Source organism: Akebia trifoliata, chromosome 5 (assembly GCF_017979445.1).
Source record: "Akebia trifoliata isolate Shusen 1 chromosome 5, ASM1797944v1, whole genome shotgun sequence".
NCBI lineage: Eukaryota > Viridiplantae > Streptophyta > Magnoliopsida > Ranunculales > Lardizabalaceae > Akebia > Akebia trifoliata.
In genome coordinates this window covers 34014055-34027063 of record NC_141379.1, presented here as the reverse complement: position 1 = coordinate 34027063, position 13009 = coordinate 34014055, and the positions used below count along the sequence as shown (strand labels likewise).

At 36.5% G+C, this 13009-nt stretch overlaps 2 protein-coding genes, 1 non-coding gene and 1 pseudogene across 4 annotated transcripts; 2 read left to right on the top strand and 2 right to left on the bottom strand.

The window, feature by feature from the left end:
• Positions 1-243: 243 nt before the first annotated feature.
• On the bottom strand, positions 244-1885 carry LOC147402447 (stress-related protein-like). The gene is made up of 3 exons (XM_086444109.1): positions 1726-1885; positions 1163-1390; positions 244-960 (listed from the first exon to the last, which is right to left on the bottom strand). The coding sequence occupies exons 1-3, from the start codon at positions 1759-1761 to the stop codon at positions 466-468; spliced, it is 759 nt and encodes a 252-aa protein (XP_086300235.1). The 5' UTR covers positions 1762-1885; the 3' UTR covers positions 244-465.
• A 1414-nt stretch (positions 1886-3299) lies between these two features.
• On the top strand, positions 3300-7523 carry LOC147402445 (2-oxoglutarate (2OG) and Fe(II)-dependent oxygenase superfamily protein). Of its 2 annotated transcripts, none has more exons than XM_086444105.1 (4): positions 3300-3681; positions 5827-5948; positions 6064-6273; positions 6952-7523. In XM_086444105.1, the coding sequence occupies exons 1-4, from the start codon at positions 3441-3443 to the stop codon at positions 7273-7275; spliced, it is 897 nt and encodes a 298-aa protein (XP_086300231.1). In that variant the 5' UTR covers positions 3300-3440; the 3' UTR covers positions 7276-7523. The 2 variants fall into 2 exon arrangements, with proteins under 2 accessions (XP_086300231.1, XP_086300233.1); XM_086444107.1 differs by having other exon boundaries at positions 3312-3681; positions 5827-5858.
• On the top strand, positions 5222-5333 carry LOC147402446 (small nucleolar RNA U19). Its single transcript, XR_015178972.1, has one exon. It is a non-coding gene; the product is annotated as a small nucleolar RNA U19 (small nucleolar RNA).
• A 1074-nt stretch (positions 7524-8597) lies between the features above and the next one.
• LOC147402444 (xyloglucan 6-xylosyltransferase 2 pseudogene) lies at positions 8598-10470 on the bottom strand (annotated as a pseudogene).
• Between the last annotated feature and the right edge of the window lie 2539 nt (positions 10471-13009).

The following is a 13009-nucleotide window of genomic DNA, read 5'->3' as shown; positions in this document are numbered from 1 at the left end:
TTGAAAAAAACTCATTTATTTTCTCTTCCCTTCTCTTCTCTTTTCTCCATTTCTCTCAATCCAAACACAGCCTTAGGGTGACCTAAGAAGGAGGGGAGGCCATGTCCCCTTTCCTCATTTGCTTAGTATTTGAAAAAAATTTCAAATAATTACAAGAATTTTTATTTATTTGAAAATTTTAGCTTTCGTATTTTTTAAATGCAATCAAATATTGAAATTTGATTTTTCTAATCTTCCCACAACTTTCACTAGCAATTTCCAGTAGATGGAAAATGAATTTTTGATGTAATCACATCGACCCTTGATTTGATAATTTAAAAATCCCTTTAAAATTGAAAACAGGGGAAAACCAAGGTCCACGCCTCAACACACAAAAAAAAAAACAAAAAAAAAACAACATTATAGGTACATATCGTCATAATCACCATCACATAAAACACAATCAACATCATCGAACCACGACCCTCACTGTCCTTCGACAGCTTCACCCCCTGCAGAAACAACAGTGGGTCCAGTCCCTGTCCCTGCAGCTTCTCCAAATACCTTCGCGATCCTCTCTGTGGGTACAAGCGGGAGATACGACGACACAGTGTATCCTTTCTCAGCCGTGTAACACACGGCTTTATTATACTTGTTAGACCAGTAGGCTGCGGTAGGTACCACTATTTGTGCCGCTTGGGGAAAGAGAGGAAGTCCGTTCAACTTGTGCCAAGCTGACACGGCGTACATCTCCGCCACCGGCTCGTATTTGGCGTATATCACTTTGGCTGTCGGCTCGCACTTGGTATACACGGTCTTCACAATCTCCGTTGCGGTATCTACCACGCCAGTACGTTTAACTTCTGAAGCCACTGCTCGAGCCAACTCTGGAGCTTTCTGAGCTGCTGAGTAAGCTTGGCTCGATGCCTCCTTTACCAGTGGAGGCATTTGACGCTCCAACTCGCTCACCGACGTGTCGACCTGCACAAACGTGAGAAATAAATCAAGGGAAATTTAGTCAGATCTATCCCCCTCCGGGTGGCATCGAATAATTTGAGCAAAAGATGGAGGGTGCGTGAAGTTAAGGTTACAGAGGATATTAGCAAAATGCACCACATACGGATTCTGGAAATCGATATAATTGCGCTGGGGGGGATAGGTTATAAGAGATTCGGTCTCTCACCTTGAGATCAACGAACTTGAGGAGTTCGAACGGCACGTCGTGGAACTTTTCATAGACAGGGCCAACGACGGTCTTCACGGTATCCTCGACGGTCTGAACTCCTGGTTTCAGAGGACCAGAGTTGTCTTTGGCATAGTTGTAAAGGAAAGAGAAGTAGACGAATAGATGAAGACTCGCGATTTGAACGAAATCCAGATACTTAAGCCTTTGTTGCTCACTTTCTTGAGTCTGTATAATCAGAAAAGAGAATAAGAAGAAACCCTAGAAATCTCGTTTAGGTTAAAACCCTAGTGAGATCGAAAACGATCAAGATCAAATCATCTTCTCAATCAATTTCAATTAAATCAAACGTAAACCTTCGATCTCTACACAACACAGATTTGTATAATTGAACAAAGTAAACAAATGGATTCAGACATCTCCGATGTTTCGCAAGAATTTCTGAAAACAAAGTACATAACAGAGAGACAATATCAACAAATCCTAATTCCTTCGTTAACAAGCCCTAAAGAACAAAAACGACAGATCGAAGACGAAGAAGAAGAAGAAGAAGAGATTCTTACCACTTCTAGTTGCTGTTTCTCATCTCCTTCCGCCATTATCGCACTGTTTCAAAAGCTCTTAATGGTTAAAATCTCAGTCTGAACAAATTCAACTTATATAGGAAAATATTAGAGAGAGAGAGAGAGAGAAGATCTTTCGCCACAAAATCATATAGAGGTTACAACAACTTTCTTTTATAAGACCTCAAAATTCCAAGTTGGCAATCTGTTTAATTGGACGGACACGGTGCATACAACTTGACACGCGGCGTCATGTTATTGGTTGATCTGGTCTTACGACTTACGAGGCTTCATTGACAACTTCAAGGCTAAGTTACTTCGAACGGTGCATTTGCTGGTGTGAACGTAACCATGTCGGATGAGATTGTCATTGACACGTGGCGTATATTGGAGGTATCATGACATCATTTTGATCCTGTTTTGGCACGGATATTAATGCTTTGGATTGGCACGGTTATGAAGGTGCGATTTATTGAAATTCCAATTTCCAAAAGTTTTTGGTTACGAATCTCGAAGACTATATGTGCGGTCTAAAACGATTCAACCTTTCAATATTAAAAACTCGCGTTTGCTTTTTCATTCGTATCTCACATAAAAACATCTATGATTCCCATACATTTTTCCGTTACGGTGTACAATATGGGATCCAATTTTGAAGTCGATTTAGCATTATTCTTAATTGTATTCTCTTATAAGAAATATTTTTCTCATTTAATAAGATTTTAAACCTTAATAAGAGTCAATTTTAATTCTCAAATAGGATTACTATATCATGGTGTGCAATGTGATTGTCCTCTATAATCTTGAAGCATTTGACCATGTGTTTAGATAACACAAAGTGAGACTAGAGATCTTAATGAGGTTGAAACCTTTACGAACTTAGTAAGGTTAGTTGGACTCTTCTTGTATTCTAGAAGGTTCTATAGAGGTATTGTTTGAACAACTATTGATTTTGATAAAAGAAAATGTTGAACTCACTTAATTCGCCATTGTGTTGATGTGGCTATGCAAAAAAAAATAATTTTGGATTGACCTTAAGATTCACACCAATTCACACATTGTTAATGTGGATGTGTGTACATAATTATATAGGCATTTCATCAAGATAAGAGTGAAAAACATATATGGTTGTGTGCATACCTCCCATGTCAACAAAGTATCAATAGTGGTCGCTCCAACACCATTCTTTGATAAATATTACTAATTTATTTTTTCAAATCTTTTAACATTTAAAAAAATTATTATATACCTGTTGTTACTTGTTTAAGATATACAATCTATTTGCCTGATCAAAATGAATTTTAGGGTTGTTCAACGAGTCTAGTCAGTTAAAAATTACCTAATTCAGACTAACCCTAACTCAACCTAATTTTAGATCCTTTGGTTGAGTTGAGCTCGAGTTAAGAGTTCTTCCAGCTGAGTTTACCCAATCCACCCTAGTTTCAGCCTTACTTTCTAGGGATTGGTCTCAGCCATTTGGTTGAGGGAGAGGCAAGTGTTTTCCTGAAATTTAATGGGTTTTGTTAACATGTGCCCTAAGGGCACACGTTTAGGTGCAATAAATACACCTTGAAAATTAAAATTCCTACCAAAAATACCCCCCAAAACTTTTTTGAAAACCAATGAAAATGATTAATTACATAGAACCAGCTTGTAAATAATTAAAAAAAATTTAAGACTCCAACCCAATTGATTTGTAGAAAAACAATTTGGGGATGGAAGAGGAGCAGAAGCGAATTCTTAAAGACGTGTTTGGGGAATCTTCTTCTGACAGCGAAGAAGAACAACAACGACAACAGCAGTTCGTCAATTTCAACAAAGTAGATTCTTCAGTAAAAAATAAGGAAATTAAAAACCCTAAGTGGGAACGAATCAAAGAGATCAAGGGTTTATGGTTTTGTAGCGATTTCCTCTCCTTGGTGCAGCAATCTTCGCTACTTTCCTCAATCGAAAACGGTACTTCTTCTCTTTCTCATCTATTAATTTTCAATTTCATTTTATTTTTGCAAGAATTACTATCACTGCTAGACATCAGCAGAGCTTGATTTACTTTTGTACCAACATGTTTGAAGTAAATATTTGTGAATCTCAAAGAAAAATGATGAATTTCCTGTAGAAACTGAGCAAAGTACCCATTTTGGATGATTTTTTTTTCTTGATGTTTCAGAAGATTGCAAAGATATTCAGAATCTGTTTAAACCCATTTCTTATACGCACATCCATAGTGACAAAATTGGGGTTCGGAAATAATTCAGCAAGAGAAACATAAGGAAAAAGTCTCGGGAAAACTCGAATAAATTAAAATATAAAAATAAATTTTTTAAGTATAAAAGATGTGAAAAATATGTGTTTCATATATTGAATGATAAAATAACGCTTGAAAAATAATAAAAATAAAATTAATCTATGTTTTTTTTTGTTTTTTTCCTTAAAAAAATCTTCGATTAAATCAGATTAATCATGTGATATTTTGAAGGAAAAAAAAAACAGAATTTTTTTCTTCAAAACTTGCTATTTCATCAATAATCATTAAAATTGTGTTTTTACAAAAATCATAGATTTTGTCACTGTGCCCTCAGAAAAGGGATATCTGCTGCACATTCAAACCTTGCTCCTCAAATTTGTGAGAAAACAACTAGAACCTCGAATCCTAGGATCACCTCTAGGCAAGCCATCTGTATCCAATTTGGTCCATTGACACGGTTGGGATGACTGATATGTATTTCCACGAATAAGTTTTCAAATTATTGGGACCATGTTCAAGGTTAGGGGTGGTGTGTGCCAGGTTCACTGCTATGTTAACAATGGCTTGTGGGTAACTTATTAAAATGACTTCAATTGCGTGGTCCATAAGACACAATATGAATATTATCTTCAGTTCTCAATAAGTGTGTTATGGGGCAATTCATGAAAACAGAAATCTATCCATGATTCAAGAGTTGGAAATGAAACATAATCACTGTGAACGTGTGAAGAAGTTACAGGCTCATGAGTCAAACGGCATCGGTAGTGTTGCACGTAAGGAAAAGATGGGTGGTTCTTCGTTCTCTTCATGGCAAATGGAACCACTGTCACTGACCAAGATACCTCTCCTAACTAAGGGACATGATGTAGAGAATATGGATGCCTTAAAAGAATGTATAACTATTCTTAACAATACACAGGATATGTGTCTATAAATATATTTGGATTTTGAAACAGAATCATGTTTCCAACCCCCAATATTTGGGACAAGGCATGGATGATCATGAGAAAGTGAACTACCGGTCATTGGAGATGATGGATATTTATTTATATATTGGAGTTTTTGTGAGCTTTATATTGTGGCATAAAATAGAAGAGAGTTTTGCAAAAATGACAATCTTGCTCGTGAACGTCCGCGTCCTGCCCCACTTCATGGATATTTATCAAAACCCTTCACTTCATTTTATTCTTAATTTTCTTTAATATGCTTCTTTGAGTAGCCATATGGTTTTGGCTCTTGCCAACTGATGTCATCTGGCTTAGTTACGAAGCAGAAAGTGAAAGATCCATTTTTATTCTTCTCAGGCCTTTTGAGGGGACTCTAGCACTCAAATCTATTGTCCCCCAAGCAGCCTTGGACATCTTTTTTTTGCTAGGCAGGGCCAGTGGTTAACAGTTAGCATTTAGTATAATAAGAAGTGGTTTAAGGGGTTTGAACCTACGACCTTGCAGACAACCTCCACAAGGTCTTACCACTTAGTATAATAAGAAGGGGCTCAAGGGGTTTGAACCTAAGACCTTGGGGACAACCTCCACAAAGTCTTACCACTTAGCTAAGTGGTCCTTCTTAGCCTTGGACATCTTCAATTTTCTTCTTCCTCTTTTTTGTTTTTTTCATTTCCTCTTTTCTAGAAAAAATGTAGTGCAAGATTTTTTTTTCTTGTTATGATATTATTTTCGTTATTAATCATTCAGTGGGTACACACAAACTATCAGGCCTGTTCATTTCCAAAATGTTGATTTATTCATTGGTTCTTATTTATACAAATGTAGAACATAATTTTGTATCATTTAGTTTATAATGTTAAACTCCCAAATATTTTTTTATTATTTTCTTTTCATATTATGTGCTCGCAGAAGGATGGTTTGCTGGAGCCTCTAATAATCAGGTAAAAGGTTCCAACTTTTCCAAATATGGTATTCTTTATCACTGTGGATCCCGCTATCACTCAACACAATATCACTGGAATTGGGGCAATGTAATTATCTCTATTTACCTCGCAGGGCAGGTTTTTATTTGCAGTAGGGTGCACCATTAAATGTTCATTTAATTTCTTGTAAAATTATATGTTCCATACTCATTTCTTTTTGCAGGCTATGAGGTTTGGAGATATTCCAGCATGGGCAACTGAACTTTCCGGATATATCCGCAAAGGAGTGTGTTTTAGTGAGCTTGTTTCAAAAGGTGGGGATTTGGAAAATGGTGATCTGGATGAAGTAGATGATTGGCCATTGCCATTAAATTTATTGTGGAGAGAGCCACTCTTTGATCAACTAATTGTCAATGTATACCAACCAGGTGAGGTGCGACACTATCTTCTTTGTGATATACAATGTAGTTAAGGCTTCGCCAAGCCAGGACCCCTCGGCCCTAGTGCAAGAGGTGTCACTTAAGGCGCAAGGTGTTTAAGCATTCTCCTTGGCTAGATGAATAAAATCAATATTCACATTAGAAAAATTGAGAAATATTTGTGTACGCAGGCACCCTTGTTTCTTCTTTTTCATCATCATCATCATTTGATCATTTTCATTATTCTTATTCTTCTTAAGTTATTTATTATAATAAGTAATTTATGGCTAGCAATAATTCATGTAATTGGATTAGACTTTACTGGCTAGCAATAAGTAATTTTCTATACTGGTTATAGTTCTTGTATGCAATTCCCTCCATGTTATTGTTTATAGATAAGATAGTTATAGTCTCTGAAGAGAAGAAAACTGCCTTGTAATGCTAATGCAAACTAGTATTTTTTTTTATTTTTTTCCCAAATTGATATAAGTTTTTTTTTTGGTTAATCTTCGGCAAGTTTTTGCATCTATTTGCAATTTGCAACACTCCTACACATATAAAGAGATGGGACATAGATATCATTGTGTATTTTTTATGCTAGTTAATACAAAGTAAAAGGAGATGATTCATTTTTTATTTTATTTTTTCAAATATCTTGCTGGTTAGAAAAACCCTTCTTTGAACTTGTGCAGGGAATATGTGCTCATGTTGACCTATTGCGCTTTGAGGATGGTATAGCCATTGTCTCACTAGAATCTGCATGTGTGATGCACTTCACACAAGCTGAGAGAGAAGCTTGCAGCATTGAAAACGGAGAAGAGAAAGAAGATCCTCCTGTTGAAAAGATACCCATTTTCCTGAACCCGGGATCTCTAATTCTTATGTGGGGAGAAGCTCGCTATCTTTGGAAGCATGAGATCAACCGGAATCCTGGGTTTCAGGTTTGGGAAGGGCAAGAAATCAATCAACAGAAGAGAACCTCTGTGACATTGAGGAAGCTCAGCCAATCAAAGTAAGCACGTTTTATCTCAGTAATGTGTGCATCAGAGTATTAGCTACTTTTTGGTGCCCGCCCTAGGCTTTTGGTGCATTTGAAGATTTGGGATTAATGAGGCGAAAAGTGCAACTGGAACATTGTTCCTTGTGATTTTGTGTACCAACTTTTTTACCATGAGAGGCAATGTTTTATTTTTATTTATATTTAAATTTTGTATTAAATATCTGATCAGGAAAGTGGATACAAACTTAGATGTGGCTTTTGACAGTGGAATGACTCCAAATCCTTGGGATAAAACTTTGATGATGATGATGAGCTTTTGTATGAAATCGTGTTTCTAAAACCAGGGGGGTAAAAGTTGGGCGGGGTTATTAAGTCAGTATGTTGGAGTTTAGGTTTGGTTTGTTCGAAATTCTTGCAGCCATGAAAATTGATTTCCAATGGGGTAAATCATTTATCATCTTAATATGATTTTCCTTGTCAGCAAATTCACCATTGAAACACTTTTAACTGAGAAACAATTTTCACCAGATTTGCCTGGCAATCAAACAAGACCTAATAAATGATTTATTTATTTATATATTTTAAAATTATACACAGAGAGAAAGAAATCTTCTCAGGAAAGAAACACCTAAACATCACAAGGAGAATCAATTCTCAGACCACCATTGCAAGCCTTTTAAAAGTGTCCTTTCCACTTGGAGCAAGGATTGGATTAGTGAAGAAGATTAGACTTCCATTTAACTCCTAAACTGAAAATTGAACTTCAAAGATGAAAGATAACTTTTTTTGGATTTTTTTTTTGTTTTTTCCTGAAGTTCATTGAATTTTCTCCCCTACGATCCTGAAGCATCAGATCATGACTTCTGTTCTTCACAATCAACCTGTCTTTATAATGGGGTGTACAATGAATGTAGAAATAGTCTTGATTTCCAAAATTGTTGAAACTTTATGAGGTACTCCTAGTGTTCTCCATCTCCCGGTCTCTTCAAGGTCATCAACTTGTGATTGGGAACACAACTCATACGGATTCAAATTCATACAATCATTACTTCATCCAACTTGTTTCACTTACTGCAACATGGAGTATGGATGCCTGTCGGAACTTACAAATTTAATGGTCTAAGTGACGGGGGTCTAAGTAAATGAGTGGAAAGATGAAAGATAAAATTAGAAAGAACGCTTTTGAAGCCTATATTGTATGCGTTTTGGTTTCTTTCTTTCTTTTTTTTTTGGAGTGGGGTGTAACCCACTACTAAAGGAAATACCAGAACAACATATAAATAGATAAATCTTGCATCAGAACGCATACGATATATGCCTTGTAATAGGGAATTTCCATTCTTGAAAGCTGCAAAGTTGCAGGATAGCAACACCACAAAAGTGAGATTGGCTACCTTTGGGAATCATTATAATTTAAACACTGATGACATATAAGAAGATAAAAAATAAAAATAAAAGAATACAAATCTTCATGCCTACTACAAGACATAAATAGCAAAACATTAATAGCATAAGATATGCTAAAATTTAACAACAAACAAAATCATCAAGAGAGAAAAAGGCAAATTCGAACCTAAATACATTGCAACCTATCAAGAAGACGATACCTTGATGGCTTTGAAAGAGGGATGAAGCAACCCAAGCTCATCCTTGACCTCCAAAGGATTACTCGTCTCATTCCGAGTCCTCTTAACTCTTCTACTAGCTAACGATTTATGAGTGAATCCATAAATTTGTAGAATCTGATTATCACCGAAATTGAAAGCTCGATCCATCTGCTTCAAGCATCTCTCAACAGGGTAATCACCAAACTTCCCACACGGTTTACAACCGACAAAGTGGGTAACAAGGGGCCATCGATGATCACCCAACCCTGGGTGGTAATTCTCAATCATCTCCTCATACCGATCAACCAAAATCCCCCAATACCCGTGCAAGTAGTACGCACTCTCAAGATAAACCTTATCACCCCATTTATCTCTTTGTGTAACTAAAAGATAAACCATTGCAGACTGATCATCAGCCTCGAACACAGGCCGGTCCTTGAGCTCCCTTGTTAGGATCTTCCCCGCCTCTGTCCTAATCTTCCCTTTAGGGCCCATTGGCGCCCAAGCGTCAAGAATATCGAGCGCCCATTGAGAATTCCTCAACAGGAAACTTCCCGTGTTCAATCCAATCCAATTCTTTTGATCGTAAACCATTTCATTCCACCCGTGCATCACAAAATTATGATCTTTGTATCGTTCCCACGGGACCTCAAATGCCATATCGGTGAACATTGCATCACTATCCATCCACCATAAGAATTCAATTTCCGGGTGAGACAACAAGAGTTTCCGAATAAGCGGAAGCTTCGCCCAAAACCCAGCCATCTCTGCATCGAGAAGCGCCATATTGTAAAAGATCTCAATCCCATGAAGCCTGCAATAATCAATCTTGTTCTTGATCGACTTCAATAAGTAATGATCACCAACAGGATTCTCACACGGTTTCGGAGAAGAACCAGTAACCAACAACACCCTAGGCTTATTAGGCCCAATAAAATTAGAAAAATTAGGGTTTTTTTCCAACCATTTTTTTCTCTGCTCGTCCCAATCTGAGATCTTGGGACCTAGACTATATGGTTTGTTAGGATCGGGCTTCTCGTCCTCTTCATCATCAACGACTAGCTTCGTTGGATCGAAGGAGGCGTAGCTATTACTCTCAGTGGTAGTCTCAGTAGTCTGCGCTTCTTTAAGAACGCGATGAGGTTCAGATCGCTTATGTAAGTACAAATGATTTCGAATCTCTTTGAAATCCTGCTCTGGTGTGCCGAATTTTCCAGCACCAATAGTTCCGCGAAGAACAAGAACAGTCATGAAGAGACAGAGAAAGGTGATCTTACCATGGCGAAGAGCTCTCTGGATCTGTCGAATTCGACGTGATCCCATGAACCGATCGAGCATTTTTGTTTCTATTCTTCGATCTTCTTCTGCTCTGCAACTATCAATCGGATCAGAAACCCTAATTTGAGAAGTTTCGTTTGTGTATTTAGCTCAAGATATGAAGATCGAGCGTATTAGGGTTTCCAACATTGGAAACTCGATTGAAATTTCTTTCCAGATTAAATATTTCAAACCCTATATGAATCCGTAACGATTGAAGAATTTAGGGTTTACTTACTATCTCTTCTTCTTCCTTTGTGTGTCTGGTAGAATTGCCAAAGTCGGTGCAGAAGAAAGAGAGATTCTGAAGTTTTTATTTCCTAGAACGTGCGGACCAGACGTGGTGATCGCTACTCTGTCTGGTACCACGTGGTGATTTTTCATTAGGTAAACATTTTATTGGGCTCCTCGTAAAGTTTTTTAAGAACATATACCCAATTAAAATCCACCACGTGTGATAATTAGACATTGACCTGTTATTGGTTGCAGTATGGGATAATTTCTAAATACGTGTTTGAGGGGTCCGCAAGCAGACATGAACTGGATTAGTTTCCATGTAAATTGAATTTGAATCAAGTGGGACCCACCTCGTGTTTCTTGCGAAACAGAGTTATGCGAACTGGACCACTTCATTAGCGCGTTTCGCGATCCTTGAGATCAAGGAAAAAAACATCTGGTCATGATAGATGGTATAACAACACCGTCCAAGGACCAGCACCATTAGATCTTCTTTGAGATTTGAATAAATCAGTATCTTAGTTGATAGTTGGGTCGGATTTGAAAAATCATATTCTTTGCTTTTACTATTCAAGAGTATAAATTTTAAGAGATAAGATGATTTGAACTCATGATCTCTTCCTTCTTAGAAGGAGACAGTAGCCATTACAATCAAACATTTGTTAATTAAAGAAAATTATCTAATATATATATATATATATATGGGTCCCTTTCAGCAACAAACATTTTGACAAACATTTTGGCAAAACATTTTTCAAAACATGGGTTAGAGGTTTTGGAATGGGCTGATTTTTGGTGAGGATGATCTCTATGGTGAGGAGATCACCCTCTCCAAAAATCAGCCCATTCCAAAACTTCTAGCCCCATGTTTACAAGTTAAAAAATCTTGGACCGTCCAATTTTTGTAAACCATTTTTGATGGGTTTGAAGTTATATATATGGGAAATGTTCAGCAACAAACATTTTGACAAACATTTTTCAAAATATGGGTTAGAGATTTTGGAATGGGCTGATTTTTGGTGAGGATGATCTCTACGGTGAAAAGATCATCATCACCAAAAATCAGCCCATTCCAAAACTTCTAACCCATCAAAAATGGTTTACAAAAAATGGACAGTCCACGATTTTTCAACTTGTAAACATGGGGCTAGAAGTTTTGGAATGGGCTGATTTTTGGTGAGAATGATCTCCTCACCAAAGAGATCATCCTCACCAAAAATCAGCCCATTCCAAAACCTCTAACCCATGTTTTGAAAAATGTTTTGCCAAAATGTTTGTTGCTGTAAGGGACCTTATATATATATATATAGGGTCAGGTTCAAAGGACAACCATTTCTACACACATATAGACAACGGGTTTTGTCTTATATGGGCAAAAATGTTTGGAATGGACTGATTTTTTGTGAGGATGATCTCTGTGATGAGGAGATCATCCTTGCCAAAAATCAGCTCATTATGAAACTTCTAGACCGTCCAATTTTTGTTGAAAAATTATAGACCGTCCAATTTTTGTAAATCAATTTTGATGGGGTTACAAGTTTTGGAATGGGATGATTTTTTGTCAGGATGATCCCCTCATCACAGAGATCATCCTCACAAAAAATCAGTCCATTCCAAACATTTTTGCCCATATAAGACAAAACACGTTGTCTATATGTGTGTAGAAATGGTTGTCCTTTGAACCTGACCCATATATATATATATATATATTTTGTCCAATCAAAAAATTATCTAGAGATCATTCTTACCAAAAATCAGTTTATTCCAAAATTCCTAATCCCATCACAAATGATTTACAAAAAGTGGACATTCCACCATTTTTCAACTTGTAAACATAAGGTTAGAAGTTTTGGAATGGGCTGATTTTTTGTGAAGATGATCTTCTAACTATAGAGATCATCCTCACCAAAAATCAGCCAATTCCAGAACTTCTAACCCATGTAAGACAAAACATGTTGGGTAAATGATTGGGTGCCGAACATTTCCTTATATATATATATAGCCTGGGTATAAGGGTAGATCTGTATCCAACCTGGATCTGACTCAGGTTAACTAACATCAATCCATTTTTTAATTTGGATATACTTGAAGGAGTCAAAACTCCTTAATTTGGATTCGGATCACTTGAACTTTGGATCTTTCCATTAGAGGATACTTGGTAAATTTTTTGGACCCTTAAGCCTAGTTTGAAAAAAATTCTTGTTAATTTTTGTTAGTTGCATTACCTTTGTTTGGCCCAAGGGATTGCTAAGTTCACCAAATAAAATCTAGAACCTTATATTCATGGCCTAGATTTGGTGTTAAAAAAAAAATTTCCTTCACCTAAAACCTCTAAAATGACTGAAAGCAACAACATTCATTTCTTTTTAGAAAAACTTCTATTTGAATTCTTTTACGGGTTCGATTTTTTACTTTTGAAATTTATAATGTCCAACAAACTCTTAAGTGGAAAGGGCCTCTGATTCTCCATGAAAAATGATTAAAAATAATTATCTTTTTTAAACATGCAATTTTAAGGTGAATAATTATTTCTAGAATTCATTTATTTCTCCTAAGTAACTTGTTTTTGTTTTTTATAGGTAATAATTT

Coding starts and splice junctions, on each gene's coding strand:
- LOC147402447 (XM_086444109.1), bottom strand. CDS start 1,761: ATGGCGGAAGGAGATGAGAAACAGCAACTAGAAGTG. Junction 1,391..1,725: donor AGAAACAGCAACTAGAAGTG/GTAAGAATCTCT, acceptor CTGATTATACAG/ACTCAAGAAAGTGAGCAACA. Junction 961..1,162: donor TCAAGTTCGTTGATCTCAAG/GTGAGAGACCGA, acceptor ACGTTTGTGCAG/GTCGACACGTCGGTGAGCGA.
- LOC147402445 (XM_086444105.1), top strand. CDS start 3,441: ATGGAAGAGGAGCAGAAGCGAATTCTTAAAGACGTGTTTGGGGAATCT. Junction 3,682..5,826: donor ACTTTCCTCAATCGAAAACG/GTACTTCTTCTC, acceptor ATGTGCTCGCAG/AAGGATGGTTTGCTGGAGCC. Junction 6,274..6,951: donor ATGTATACCAACCAGGTGAG/GTGCGACACTAT, acceptor GAACTTGTGCAG/GGAATATGTGCTCATGTTGA.